Genomic DNA, 12,582 nt, shown 5'->3' with positions numbered 1-12,582 from the left:
GAAACAGGGGAGAAGTTGTGTTAAAGTACCTGCTGGGAAAGTGGCAGTACAGTATAGAACGTCTATTTTAATTAAAGAGAACCGGTAGTAATGCAAGGTTCAAAAGGAGTAAGGCACTGTTCTCAGCACACAAGGCTAATCAGACATCACTGCTCAGGAGCCTATACAAGACTAAGTAGAGGGACAGGGCTTTTAGTCTATCAGAATAGCCACGGGTTCCAAGATTATTTTTGGTGACAAATTTAAATCTCACAACCAAATAACCAGAACACACAAAAACTCCAAGGTGTACTCGAAGGAAATAGCCAGAACAAGCTACCAATTCAGATATTCTCTCTATGGGGTAAAAATTCAAGTCAAGCGCTTTCGTCCCCCAACATTACGTGGGACTTATTCAGAACTAAAAAAAATATCCCTGAAGGATGCAGCTGATTAAGGGGTGACATATGGCGGAGCTACAAGGCACTCAAAAATCCAGACCTGATGGAGCTGCTACACAAATCAAACAAATAACACAAGGGTCACCCGATCCTGGGATCTAAACGTACTCAGTGACTCAAATGCATCTCTCTCTCCAGCATGTTTTATTGTCTGAGATTGCCTCTTCTTTGGGACAGGTTTCCTATTTACATTAAGCAAAGCTCTTCCATAGCCCTCTTCAAATACAGTTTGGATCAATGGATGGGAAATTGCAAATTCATATTGGGGTAGTGCCTATGTCTATTTTTGGGCAGGGACAATCTAAGATACTCAAAGTATAGGCACAAATCCATGCCACTTCTTGCCTCTAGGGACAATATATTTAGTAAAAAATCAGGTTATAGTAGCTAAGCTGTTAGTCTAGTAAACCTATGACTGCACTTTTCTGTCAACAGAGAAACACCCCAACTTTAACAGTATGGTTTCTACTAGGCAGACACTTAGCTAGCCACTGAAATACAAATAGAATGACAGATGAAGAGTTAGTCCGCAATCCTAGCATGGGTGCTGGTGTTGGAAGGCTTTGGCAAGATTCAGGTAAGCCCCTCATCCATGACTTCACTCTTGAAGAGCTCAAAGGATGAGCAGACATGATGTTATTACTACAAATCAAACTATTACTGCTTACTGTTTCAGCTATAAATTGGCCTTGCAAATACTAACAACTAACAGAACTGTTACTTCCAGGGTCAGTAGAGAAGCCAACTGCATGCAAGAGCATCAGAAAACTTCTCCATACCCCTGGAATGTAAGCAGTGCAGAGATTCGAGTTGACAAGTTTATGAAGGGTTTTGCTAGACAATTTATTGTTCTCAGAAGACATCCACATATGTTGTCAGGATCCAGAGAACTGGCATTTTTAACTTTGGAATTCGCCTACAGGAAATGATCTAGAGTGATTTTGGTAGTGGGGTTATGAGGAGGAGTAGGAGGCAAAGTGTGAAGTTGGAAGAAAATTTGTCTCCAAGAACATTAGCTATATCCTTCAGGTCAGAGAAATAAGTATTATTAGCATACTGCTCAGACAAGCTCCTCGTGGTTCTGCACAGTGGTCCTAGCAGCAGGGAACTCAGAAAAGTGACTACTTTCTGGATTCAAGTATCTTTGCTTTTTTTTCACTTGGAATAGCTTCTGTAGCTTACCCTGAACTAGCCTGAACTGTTTTTAACTGTTTGCTGCATTCTTTTAAAATCTGCACTTAAAGTTACATTTTACTTGAATTTGATCGAAAGTTTGTTTAATTTAACTGTGGAGGCTGCCCACTAAAGTGTGCTAGCCTGTGTAACTAATTTATCACTGTTTCTGCATTTTCTGTGTGTTTCTACCACAAAAACAAAAAAATAATCCTCGTTTTCCCACCTCTCCTCGACTAGTTTAGACCAGTTTACAGGCATTGCTGTATTCTGGACTGTGGTGTAGTTCCTGTGTCGTCCATTACCTTACTTGGATAGAGGGAAGTTTCTTTGCTCACCAGTGGGAGTGGGGAGTCTTGAGCAGCCTACCTGTCCCTGTAGGAAGTGACCTCAGCACAAGAAGCTGTATTAATTGGTTGTTTTGGACCATTTCTAGCTCTTTTGTAGTTCACTGTTTAAAATCCGCGTTTGCACGGCTTTGCGCGGTTGTGCACATAGCGCAGCGCCGGTTAAACTTTTTCTGGCTCCGCCAAGTCTGCTCTTCATATTTTCCCTTAAGGAAGCTCTACTCTTAGTATAACCAGACTACTCACTATATTATAAGCCTAAGCACTTGTTCTCAATACTTCTCTACTAAGTAAGCACTCTCGTACTAAGTAAAGCACTACATCTACTTATCACCCCTGTGAATATCCACTTCCCTTAAAGGTACAGCACTCCCTTATACTGTTCTAGCATGTAGAGTGGTAGATTACTGGTGTCGTCTCCAATTCAGCTGGTCAATCTGGGTATCTTGAGACAATGCTACTCCTCCTCCCAACAAGCACAAATACATGTGAGAGATGCAACTATATAGCCAAACTGGAGGCTGAACTCTCTCAACTCAGGGCTGGCATGACCAGACAGGAGGAGATGGCAACCACACACACAACAATCCCAGTCCCACATAGACCTACCACAACTACAAACCAAACACATAAAAACACAAAGACATACTCGGAGGCTCTAATAAAAAACTTACCAAAACAACAGAAGCTCCCAAAGCAGACATCCAAAAATCCACCACCTCAAAACAAAACACATGCAACACATACTTCAATAAATCAGTGCGTCAACCAATCACAGCCCTTAAGGCCAAACACCTTGCCTGATACACTAGTAATAGGTGACTCTATAGTCAGACACACTGATATCCCGCTGACCAGGCTGAACAAGGAGAAGGTGACTGTGAACTGTCTATCGGGAGTTGGATCCGCCACATAACACACGCACTCAAGTCACTCCAAAGCAAGTACAAATATGACTCCGTCATTGTCCATGCTGGTGTGAATGACCTGAGACATACCTCCCTGGACTACATGAAAAGAGACAGAGGAGCTCTCCGATTATGTAGCCCAGGCTGGTATGACCCTGACCCTGAGCAGCATCTTGCCCTCACCAAGAATGATACCACAATACATAGACAAGATGATCAGCTTTAACAATTGGCTCAAGTACTGGTGTCATTCTAAGGGGATCCAATGTCTGTCTGCCTGGGATGACATGTTGGACAAGCCACGCTGCTTCGCAAGGGATGGCTTACACCCGTCACCACTGGGCTTCCGGATATTGGCTAAGGCTCTTGCCACCCCCATAGTGCCTTTTTTAGGCAAGGCTCAAAAGACAAATCCACCTCCTTAGAAAACAAAAATGGAAAAAAACTAAGGGTAATGCTGCTCAACGCCAGAAGTCTAAATCTCAAGATGCAGACACTTGATGTACTCCTCAGCATGGAGAACATAGACGTCTGTGCAGTAACTGAAACCTGATTCAAGGCTCCTGAGAGCACCCCAGCGCTACCAGGCTATACCTCATATCATGCTTTTCGGCCCCAAAACCCGGGCTGAACCACAAAGGGAGGGGGAGTGTTCATATTCATCAAGGACACCCACACCTCCAGGTTAGTAGCAACACATGAGCATCAGAGACCATACAAGTGAAAATAACCATATGCAAAACTGCTATACAACTGGTAGCATGTTACAGACCACCCTCCCAAACTCAAGAACCCCACACAGCCTTCCTGAAGACATTGGAGGATATGAATGTATCACAAAATACCATCATACTGGGAGACTTCAACTACCCAAACATAGATTGGGTACATTATTCTAGCCCTAATAGCCTAGCCCAAAGGTTCCTGGAATTCATAAATTCAAATGCACTGGAACAACTAGTCACCTCTCCCACTAGGGGAGATAATATACTAGACCTGATAATCACAAACATGGGGACAAAATGCTCCACACCAGAAGTATACCCCTCACTAGTGAGATCTGACCACAAACTAATCACCCTGGACATACATATCCCACCTCCACCCCCAGCACAAAAGACCACAGTGAAAAACTTCTCAAAAGCAGACTTCACTCTTCTTAAGACTGAGATGGTATCCTTTAAGCCCACTGTGCCAGTGGATACCACATCCCACAATGCAGAATCCTTCACAAATGCTTTCTATGGACATCTCCAAGAATGCATGGATCATGCAATCCCAAACAAATCCAAGTCCCTCTCCACCAAAGGTAAGCATCCTGTCCGGTGGACCTCAGCCATAAACAAATTGTATAACAAAAGAAGGAAGCTACTGCACGTCAGAGAAAAATCCCATGAAGGGAAGACCTCTCTGATCAACATTAGCAGAAAACTACGTTCTCTCATAAAAACATCCAAGGCCAACTTTGAGAGAAAAATCGCTAAGGACACTAAAGATAACCACAAAGCCTTCTTCAGCTATGTCAGAAACCTGGACGGAAACCCTCAGATATGCTCAGAGTTGCTTCACAACAACAAAAAATACACTGAACCCACAGATATTGCCAACATTCTGGCTGACTGGTTCAGTGCAAATTTCTCCCCTCCTTCACCCCCAAAAGAAGAAATACTTATCCCAGCTGAATGTAATCTCCCTGTCATCTCAGATATCCAAGTGAGAACCCCCCTAAACAAACAAAAAAACACAGCATCAATGGGACCTGACGGTATCCCGGGTTGCGTGTTACGTGAAGAGGAGCTAAACCCACACATAAAAATGCTATTTAACCTTAGCCTTACTTCGGGATATTTACCTGAACACTGGCGTACAGCAACAGTGGTCCCACTCCACAAGGGGAGGTGCCTCTACAGACCCTGGAAACTACCGCCCCATAAGCTTAACCAGCCTGGTATGCAAAGCTATGGAAAGAATCGTTATGGAACTCATAAACAGAGACATGGGGGACCTACAGACACTTGACCCCACCCAGTTCGGCTTTGTAAAGGGCAGATCCTGCCTTTTAAACCTGGTTGACTTTTTCGAAACAGTCACTAGAGCCATTGATGAGGGCAAAGCAGTCCACACAGCATACCTGGACTTGGCTAATGCCTTCGACACAATACCCCACTCAGGCATCATAGATAAGCTCAACAGCTTAAAAGTAAACCCTTATGTCACTAGATGGGTTGCAAACTGGCTAAAGGGCAGAACCCATAAAGTTAAAATCGCTGGAGCAATGTCAGACTCGAAGCCAGTCACAAGTGGTGTCCCACAGGGATCAGTCCTGGGACCCCTCTTGTTTGGCATTTATTTCTCAGATGTTAAAGCAAACATGGGAGGGCTGTGGCTGACAAAGTTCGCAGATGACTGCAAACTAGGCGCCATAGTCAATACACCAGCAGACACACACATCCTACAAAAAGGCCTCATAGAAACGGACAACTGGTGCCGGAGCCACGGCCTTAAACTAAATGCCAAAAAATTTATAGTCATCCCCTTTGGGAAAAACAAAGTACCCACAAAGTATCACAGACAGCAACCCACTGAGTACGGAAAAAGTAATCAGAAACCTAGGGACCCAAGTCGACAGCGACCTCTCATTTGACACCCACGTTGCCAAAGTGGTTAGAAAAACATTCTACCTTTCACACCTCATCATGAAGGGATTCACATCCAGATCCAAGGATGTCATTGTAACCCTATATTCCTCCCTCATCAGACCCATGATTGAGTACAATGCCCCATTTGGTATGTACCTCACCCGGCATTTGCAACAGCTGGAGAGACCACAAAAGTACCGCACCAAGAGGATCAAGTGTCTCCAACATAGGTCTTATCCTGCCAGACTAAAGAAACTTCAGCTCTATTCAGTAGCATACCGCCTGCTCATAGGTGATCTCTGCCTGACATACAAGGCCATGTCCAATCAGGATCTGATGGACATGCTCCACCTCAAAAAATCCAAATCCATCAGGACCACGAGAGCTAAAGACTTGAACCTCGGCACAAGTATGAATAGGACATGCTGGAGGGATAGATTCATAACCCAGAGGCTTCCCATGCTTTGGAACAAGATCCCAGTTTGTATTAGGCAGAGCCCCTCACTGACTCTCTTCAAGAGAAATCTTGACGAGTGGATGGGAGATCGTAAGTTTACCCCAGAGGTCACATCTGCGTCACTGCTAGACAGGGGCACAGTAAACTAATTCTATTATATAAGGGGACCTACATTGTGTCACTACTATTCTAAATTTATTCTGTACATTTTTGTACCATTTCATGGGGTGGCAAAAACAACATCACTATGGCTAGGCTTACAAATGCCCCAGGGCAGATAGCCTAGTACTATACTATGAAACTATAATTGCAGTACAGATAAATGCTGGGTGCTTCAAAGGTTTACTATAGCAATAACCCACGCCTGGATGTGGGTAATGCTGGATTTACCCACGGTTGGCGTGGTTTGGTCACGAGGGCGAAGCCCAAGGGACCAAACAAAGCCAATCATGGGTAAATCCAGCATTACCTACACCCAAAAGTGGGTTATTGCTATTATACAATGACATTATTTAAGAAAAAAAATAATTACTTAAATAATGGCATTGTATAATGCCTCCTTGCTGCCCTTCCGCAGCTGTCTGGTATTCTGCAGCAGTTCTGATGTACTGTGCATGGGTATGCCTACGCAGTACATCAGAGCTGTGGGCAAAAGCAACGGAGAAAGCAAGATCCCCATTGCTTTTTACTGTTTCTCTATGTTAAATGGGTTTAACATAGCGAGACAGCTTTAAAATAAGCAACGGAGATCTCAGTTGCTTATTTTAAAGCGGTCTCGCTATGTTAAACCCATTTAACATAGCGAGACAGGTTTAAAAAAACAAAAAGCAACGGAGAAAGTAAGATCTCCGTTGCTTTTTACACACTTTGTCGCTATGTTAAAGGAGCTTAACATAGCGAGACAGCTTTAAAAAAAGCAATGGAGATCTCAGTTGCTTTTTTTAAACCTGTCTCGCTATGTTAAACTCCTTCAACATAGCGAGACAGTGTTTTAAAAAAGACTTATAATAATGGAAAAAGTCCGGGTGACTGGACCTTTTGCCATTAGTATAAGTCTATTTACAATGTGCACGCTGACCAATCAGCGTGCACGTTTTGGATTATTAATGGGGGGTCATGGTATAAAATACCTAAAGGCAGACTTATGGTTGTGATTTGAACTGGTTGCAACCCAAACTGAATAGCCAGCCTTGCATTTCTTAACAGGAAGCTTGACAAACGTACAAGTTTTAAAACTACTTTTAACGAAAGTTACATTATGCACATACATACACAAACTTATGTTGGCTCTTCAACTACAGTGTTATTGCACCAGTTTTTAAAGCTTTCCACTAATAGTCTGTAAGCATTACTGTCATCTTACTAATGCACCCTAATAAGTCCAGTGTGATACTGTTTCTACTAACATTTTCCAGCCTGTTCACTCACTGATTGCAAAGACATTGCTACTATGACTGCATGACATTTGTTTTACAGTAACTCAAAACTTTGCAACACAGGTTTTGTTGAAAATGGGTAATCGCCAACTGAAATTTTCTAGTATGTCAGACTCAAATGAAAGTCTAACATACAGGTGCATTTTTTTTTGTTTTTGGCGAAACGTGACCCCATACATGTTGGTTCAAAAACCTTCTAGAAAGTGAAAACGGCAGCTTGCAAATGACAATGAAAACTGCAGCTTGCAAATAACTGTGAAAACTGCCGAGTGCAAATGATGGGGCAGGCATGCAACATGACTGCTCATTAATATCCTCAATTAGCCATCAAGTACAAAAATCAACAAGAATGCCATATGCATTTTAAAATCTCATATGATTAAGTGGCAACAATTTAAAAAATGGCTACAAACGAACACACTTCACACAAGTTAACCCGGACAATTTTGCATACCTTGGGTAAATGTTTCATAACACACATCACTACAGGCTGCAGAGAAGGCATTTTCACCAGTGGAAAGCTTTTTTCCAAAAGTTCTTCTAGCTTAGTGTACCTGAAACACAAATACAAATGCCATTTCATACTCGCATGCAACTATACAATGTACATGCAGCCATACAATTTACATGGCTTATAGGACGATTCAGACTTATAAACCTAGCATAATTTAAGTCTGCATTTTGATCACAGGTGATGAGAGATGGGTAGCCTTCCACAATTACATTATTTTCCACCAAAAGGCTTCACCAGTATTTCACAGGATCAAAAAAAACCCTTTACAAAGATAAAAGGTAAAGTTTACTCCAATGCACTGTATTTTATACTGGAATGACTCATACCAACAAGTGCCAAGTATGAAGACATTCTACCCTTCACAAAGGCCTACAACTGTACAGAATCTGCAATCTCAGGGAGGCCCTTAACCAAGTCACAGTTGAAGATACCACTGCCAGTCATTTGAAATAAGCAACTGACATCCACAACTCAAACTCTACACACGCCCTACTACAACTCTATTAATACCATACTTTCTCTTCTCAGGCACCTACTCTTCGAGAAGCGCTCTCAACTGATATTAAGGAAACCCACAATTACAGCAAATTCAGAATGCAACTTGAAAACACTTCATCCACACCAACTTCACCTGCTTCAACAAAGGACACATTACCAAACAAAGCTTTTAGAATCTCTTCACTGTCAAGATTCAATGAAGATTGATGCATTTTAGAAACTATATACAGTGTACATTACACTATGTTTGACTGTGCATTGCACTGTGCTTGTTCACTAGAATGCATATAGTTTTTCTACGTAATTAACCTGAACTACCCATTGCTTACATGTCTATTTTTTGTTCATGAAATTTATTTCACCTGGGCTGAGCCTGAAACTTGGTCAATACTTATCAGGGCACTACCCTGGTAACAGATACAAATAACCGATTACTTCAGTTTAAACTGGAGCCCTTCACCATCTGTACACAACTGTAAGTCATCAATTCAATCAGGTGGCCAAACATTCACTAGACTTAGACATCCCGCTACCAACCCAACACACTGCTACAAGCCCTAGTTGGGTCCATGGCGAAGATGTAAAGTCATGACTGTAAACTAGACTAAACATGATCATCTAGAAATCCAGACACTTAAAAAGCAAATAAAGGGACAGTAGCAGACAATGCTCTATCAGGATTCAGAGAGGTGATCTGGCCCACTCCAGTGATGACACTTAGTGGACAGAGATGTTTGGTACGACATGCAGTGCACAGGACAGGGGCATGCACTTTGCTGCCCTAAACCATCTTCACATGGCAGCTTTTTAGACAGACCAGGCTCACACACCTGTGTGAATGCAAATCTTCCACCAGACCTGGAGTCGAATAAAAAATATCCTCACAGCTGCCTGGGTGATTGTCACACTTGCCCTGCTAATGAGAAATAAACAGGCTGTCAGAGCAGAAAGGCTAATAGACAAACAAGGTAATGAATGGAAAAAAAAAAAAGGGCTAGGAAAATAACTTTGCAAGTAAGCCCATCCTCCAAAACAGGACTAGTGCTGCAGGTGACAGGATTATTCAGCAGGTAAAAATTTACCTAGGCTGATTAGAACCATCACCCATTGCTATGGTACAGAGCAGGTACCAAGCGTCCCCATATCTTCTGCATCAGTATTTGAGGAGGGGGAAAGAGAACAAACTTGAGGACAAAGGGCAATGGAAATCCAGACCACCTACACCAAAGGTGGGACACAGGAAAGGTATGCTACAGGCAACAGACCTACTTCTTACAGCTATCATTATAGTAAGTGCATAATCTTCATAGCGGACAAAACGTCTGTCATCACACAAGAAACGAAGTCAAGCAAATTCCCTGGGTGGACATCCCTATTAGGTACATCGCCTCAGATTACAGAGGCCTACAGTGAAGACATGGACCTAGAAATAGCATACAGCTTATGTTTTTCAAAAGTATTAAAGGTAAGAAAAGCAAGTGGCTGTAGCACAGACATCATTCAAGGAGAACAGAAAAAAGTTGCAGAAGTTTCCTACCACAGTAGCAAAATCGCCACTGGTACAGAGTATAAAGAGAATACAATTTAGCCCGTCAAAACTGTATGCAGCAAGACAAACACAGACAGGCAACTTGGAGTAATACCCGAGCTAACCTAGCAAATAAAGAAAAGATGGTCACCCTTGCATCTCCTTTCGTCTCTCAATGTAAATCTTAAGTGGTCAGTGAGCACCCTTAGAAGTGAAAATACTCCTTGTTTAGTAGAAACGGGGAAGGAAATTGTTAGATTAATAATCTGGTTAAAATAAATAAATAAATAAATAAATAAATAAATAAATAAATAAATAAATCGGTCATGGTCACTTTAGGCAAGTTTTAAGCAAAACTTTCTCAGAGGGGAAACAAAGATGCAACTCAACAGAAACAGCTCCAGCAGAAGGATCTCCAGATTCCATTCTAACCCCCTACAAGATGGTGTATTGTACAGGAAGGCATTTCAAATGAGTATAACAGGTTGACTCAAACAGAGCTAATGATAAAGTTTCAACAATATGAAATATAGGACCAAAGTTAGGAATGGATTAAAAAAGGAGATTAAGGAGGGAGGTTCATTTTAGTAAGGCCTTACACACCTTCAGGGAGGCCAGGAATAGTATCACCCTAAATAAAAAAAAAAAAAAAAGTTAGAGACCGCTGCAATATGGAATTTGATAAAAAAAAAGTCCGAAAATGAAAGACTTCATAGAATACAGGAAAGGGGAGTCGAAAATCTTCTGCGAAGCTCGAGAAGAGAAAGGAGTCCATATGCCTCAAACATCTTTAAAGCAGGTGCCTTTGCTCTTTACAAAGGATCTGCACCATCTTGCTGGAAAAGGAGATGTCAGCAACTAGCAAAGCAGGAAAAGCTAATCTCAGAGTCTAAGCAAAAGAATTTCTGGAAGAGACTTGCCAGAAGGGGGTGGGTTACGAGAGTTGTGCTAAGGCATAGATGATACAGGTCTACCAAGGTCAACTGATACTATGGCTGCTGGTGTGAAGCTTAGAGTTTTCAGGCATAATTTTCAAGCTGCGTACAACTATCTTGAGCACTGCAGGCTTAATACCTTGCCCTGCAGGTGATACGCATAGTACAGAGTGACATCCATCACAAAACCTTTAAGTGTCAGAACTTAAGTTGGATGTAAATGGGATTTTACAAGGCTGTGATGCCCTGTGGTGCAGCCACTCCATGGACGAAGTTAAAGCCTCTAATGATGGAACAGTGAGGAACTAGTTGTCTAGAAATGGCAAGATCCTGTTAGGATGAACATGCATTTGGTCCAAACTCTGAAGGCAAATTTAAGACCAAATCTGGAACTGATGACTGTACTTTATCGGTCTTTTGTTTTAACAATTTTGGTTGCAGATTGGAGATACTGTCAAAAAAAAGACACGACCAGACAAGAAAAAAAGACTTAGGTTTCATGTTCCTTCTCTCTTAAATAAAAAGTAGACTACCTATTCTGCAGACTTGGGAATCCTAGCTCCTTTACAGAAGAGGATAAGCCAAAGGAGTCAAACTCACTTCACATAGAATGTGGGTTGCACAAGAGCAGAAGCTCCTAGGAAATGCAGAACCTTGCATCCCCTTACCTTTTCAGATACCATATCACAGTGGTGTTGTCTGTGACCACTAGAACAGGACCTATATCACAGTGGTGTTGTCTGTGACCACTAGAACAGGACCTAGAGTCTATAAGTAATTAAGAACATTTAACTCATTCACTCCAGTGGAGCTCAGGAAGTTTGCACAGTAACTTTCACTGGGCAAAACCTATGCCTTTTGACAGAATCAGATTATCTCCTCACACTTCAATGTTTCTATCTCTGGAACTACAGGGTTTATGAAAGTATAAATGGAAGACTCTTCAGCACAAACTTATTTTTATAGTGGTAGTAATCTTTAGGTTCCGTCTCTAAAACTGAATTTTATAAGTCACAGTAAACACAGAAGCTATTACATCTGTAGTGTTTTATAAACAACTTGCATCTCAGCAACCACTCAAGTTACACACATACTGTCAGCAGCATTTTATTCATCTAGTTGAGAGCTTTCATATGAAGCTAAGGAGTTTTGCCTGCGTTTCTTGCTTGAGTTATTTAAAAAATATGAAAAGTATATCTATATAAATTATCATCAAAATAGTTAATATTCATTTACCTCCACCACACAGAGGTCAAATATTCATAGGTTCATAGGTTCATACTAGGCTATCTCTGCCGCGGGCATTTACAAAGCTAGCCCCCATAGTTTTGTGGCTTACGCCACCCCTGGGGTATGGGAACTATTATTTTTTTGTGTTGCTGTTGAGCAGTGAGTGACTGAGACTGATTTAATACAGTTGAGTTTACCATTGTGTAATCTTTAAGATGAAACCTTTTAAAACCTAGTACATAGCCTGGTTTTCACATCTACTGGTGGGTGGGATAGTTTGTCTGCAGCAAGTCTAACTTGTGGAATGACCTTACAGACTCAGGTCAGCAAAAGACAGAGCTTAGATTTAATACACAGTAAACCAAACAAGGGGTGTCTGACTGAAGAAAATGAAATCTGAAAATTCTATAACCAGAAAAATCTAAAAAAAAAAAAAAATTAACGGTTTTAGTCACAAATCAAGTTTCCACAAAAATA

The 12,582-nt window shown here is 41.6% G+C and overlaps 1 protein-coding gene across 1 annotated transcript in view; it reads right to left on the bottom strand.

The window, feature by feature from the left end:
* The window catches only part of NELFB (negative elongation factor complex member B), a 529,115-nt gene that overhangs the window by 488,509 nt on the left and 28,024 nt on the right, over window positions 1–12,582 (bottom strand). The window contains 1 exon segment of the mRNA XM_044058168.1: window positions 7,855–7,954. Coding sequence (XP_043914103.1) covers window positions 7,855–7,954 — 100 coding nt within the window.

This window comes from Protopterus annectens, chromosome 16.part0 (assembly GCF_019279795.1).
Source record: "Protopterus annectens isolate FY-2018-M chromosome 16.part0, PAN1.0, whole genome shotgun sequence".
Lineage (NCBI taxonomy): Eukaryota > Metazoa > Chordata > Ceratodontiformes > Protopteridae > Protopterus > Protopterus annectens.
This window is presented reverse-complemented; position numbering and strand designations above follow the sequence as displayed.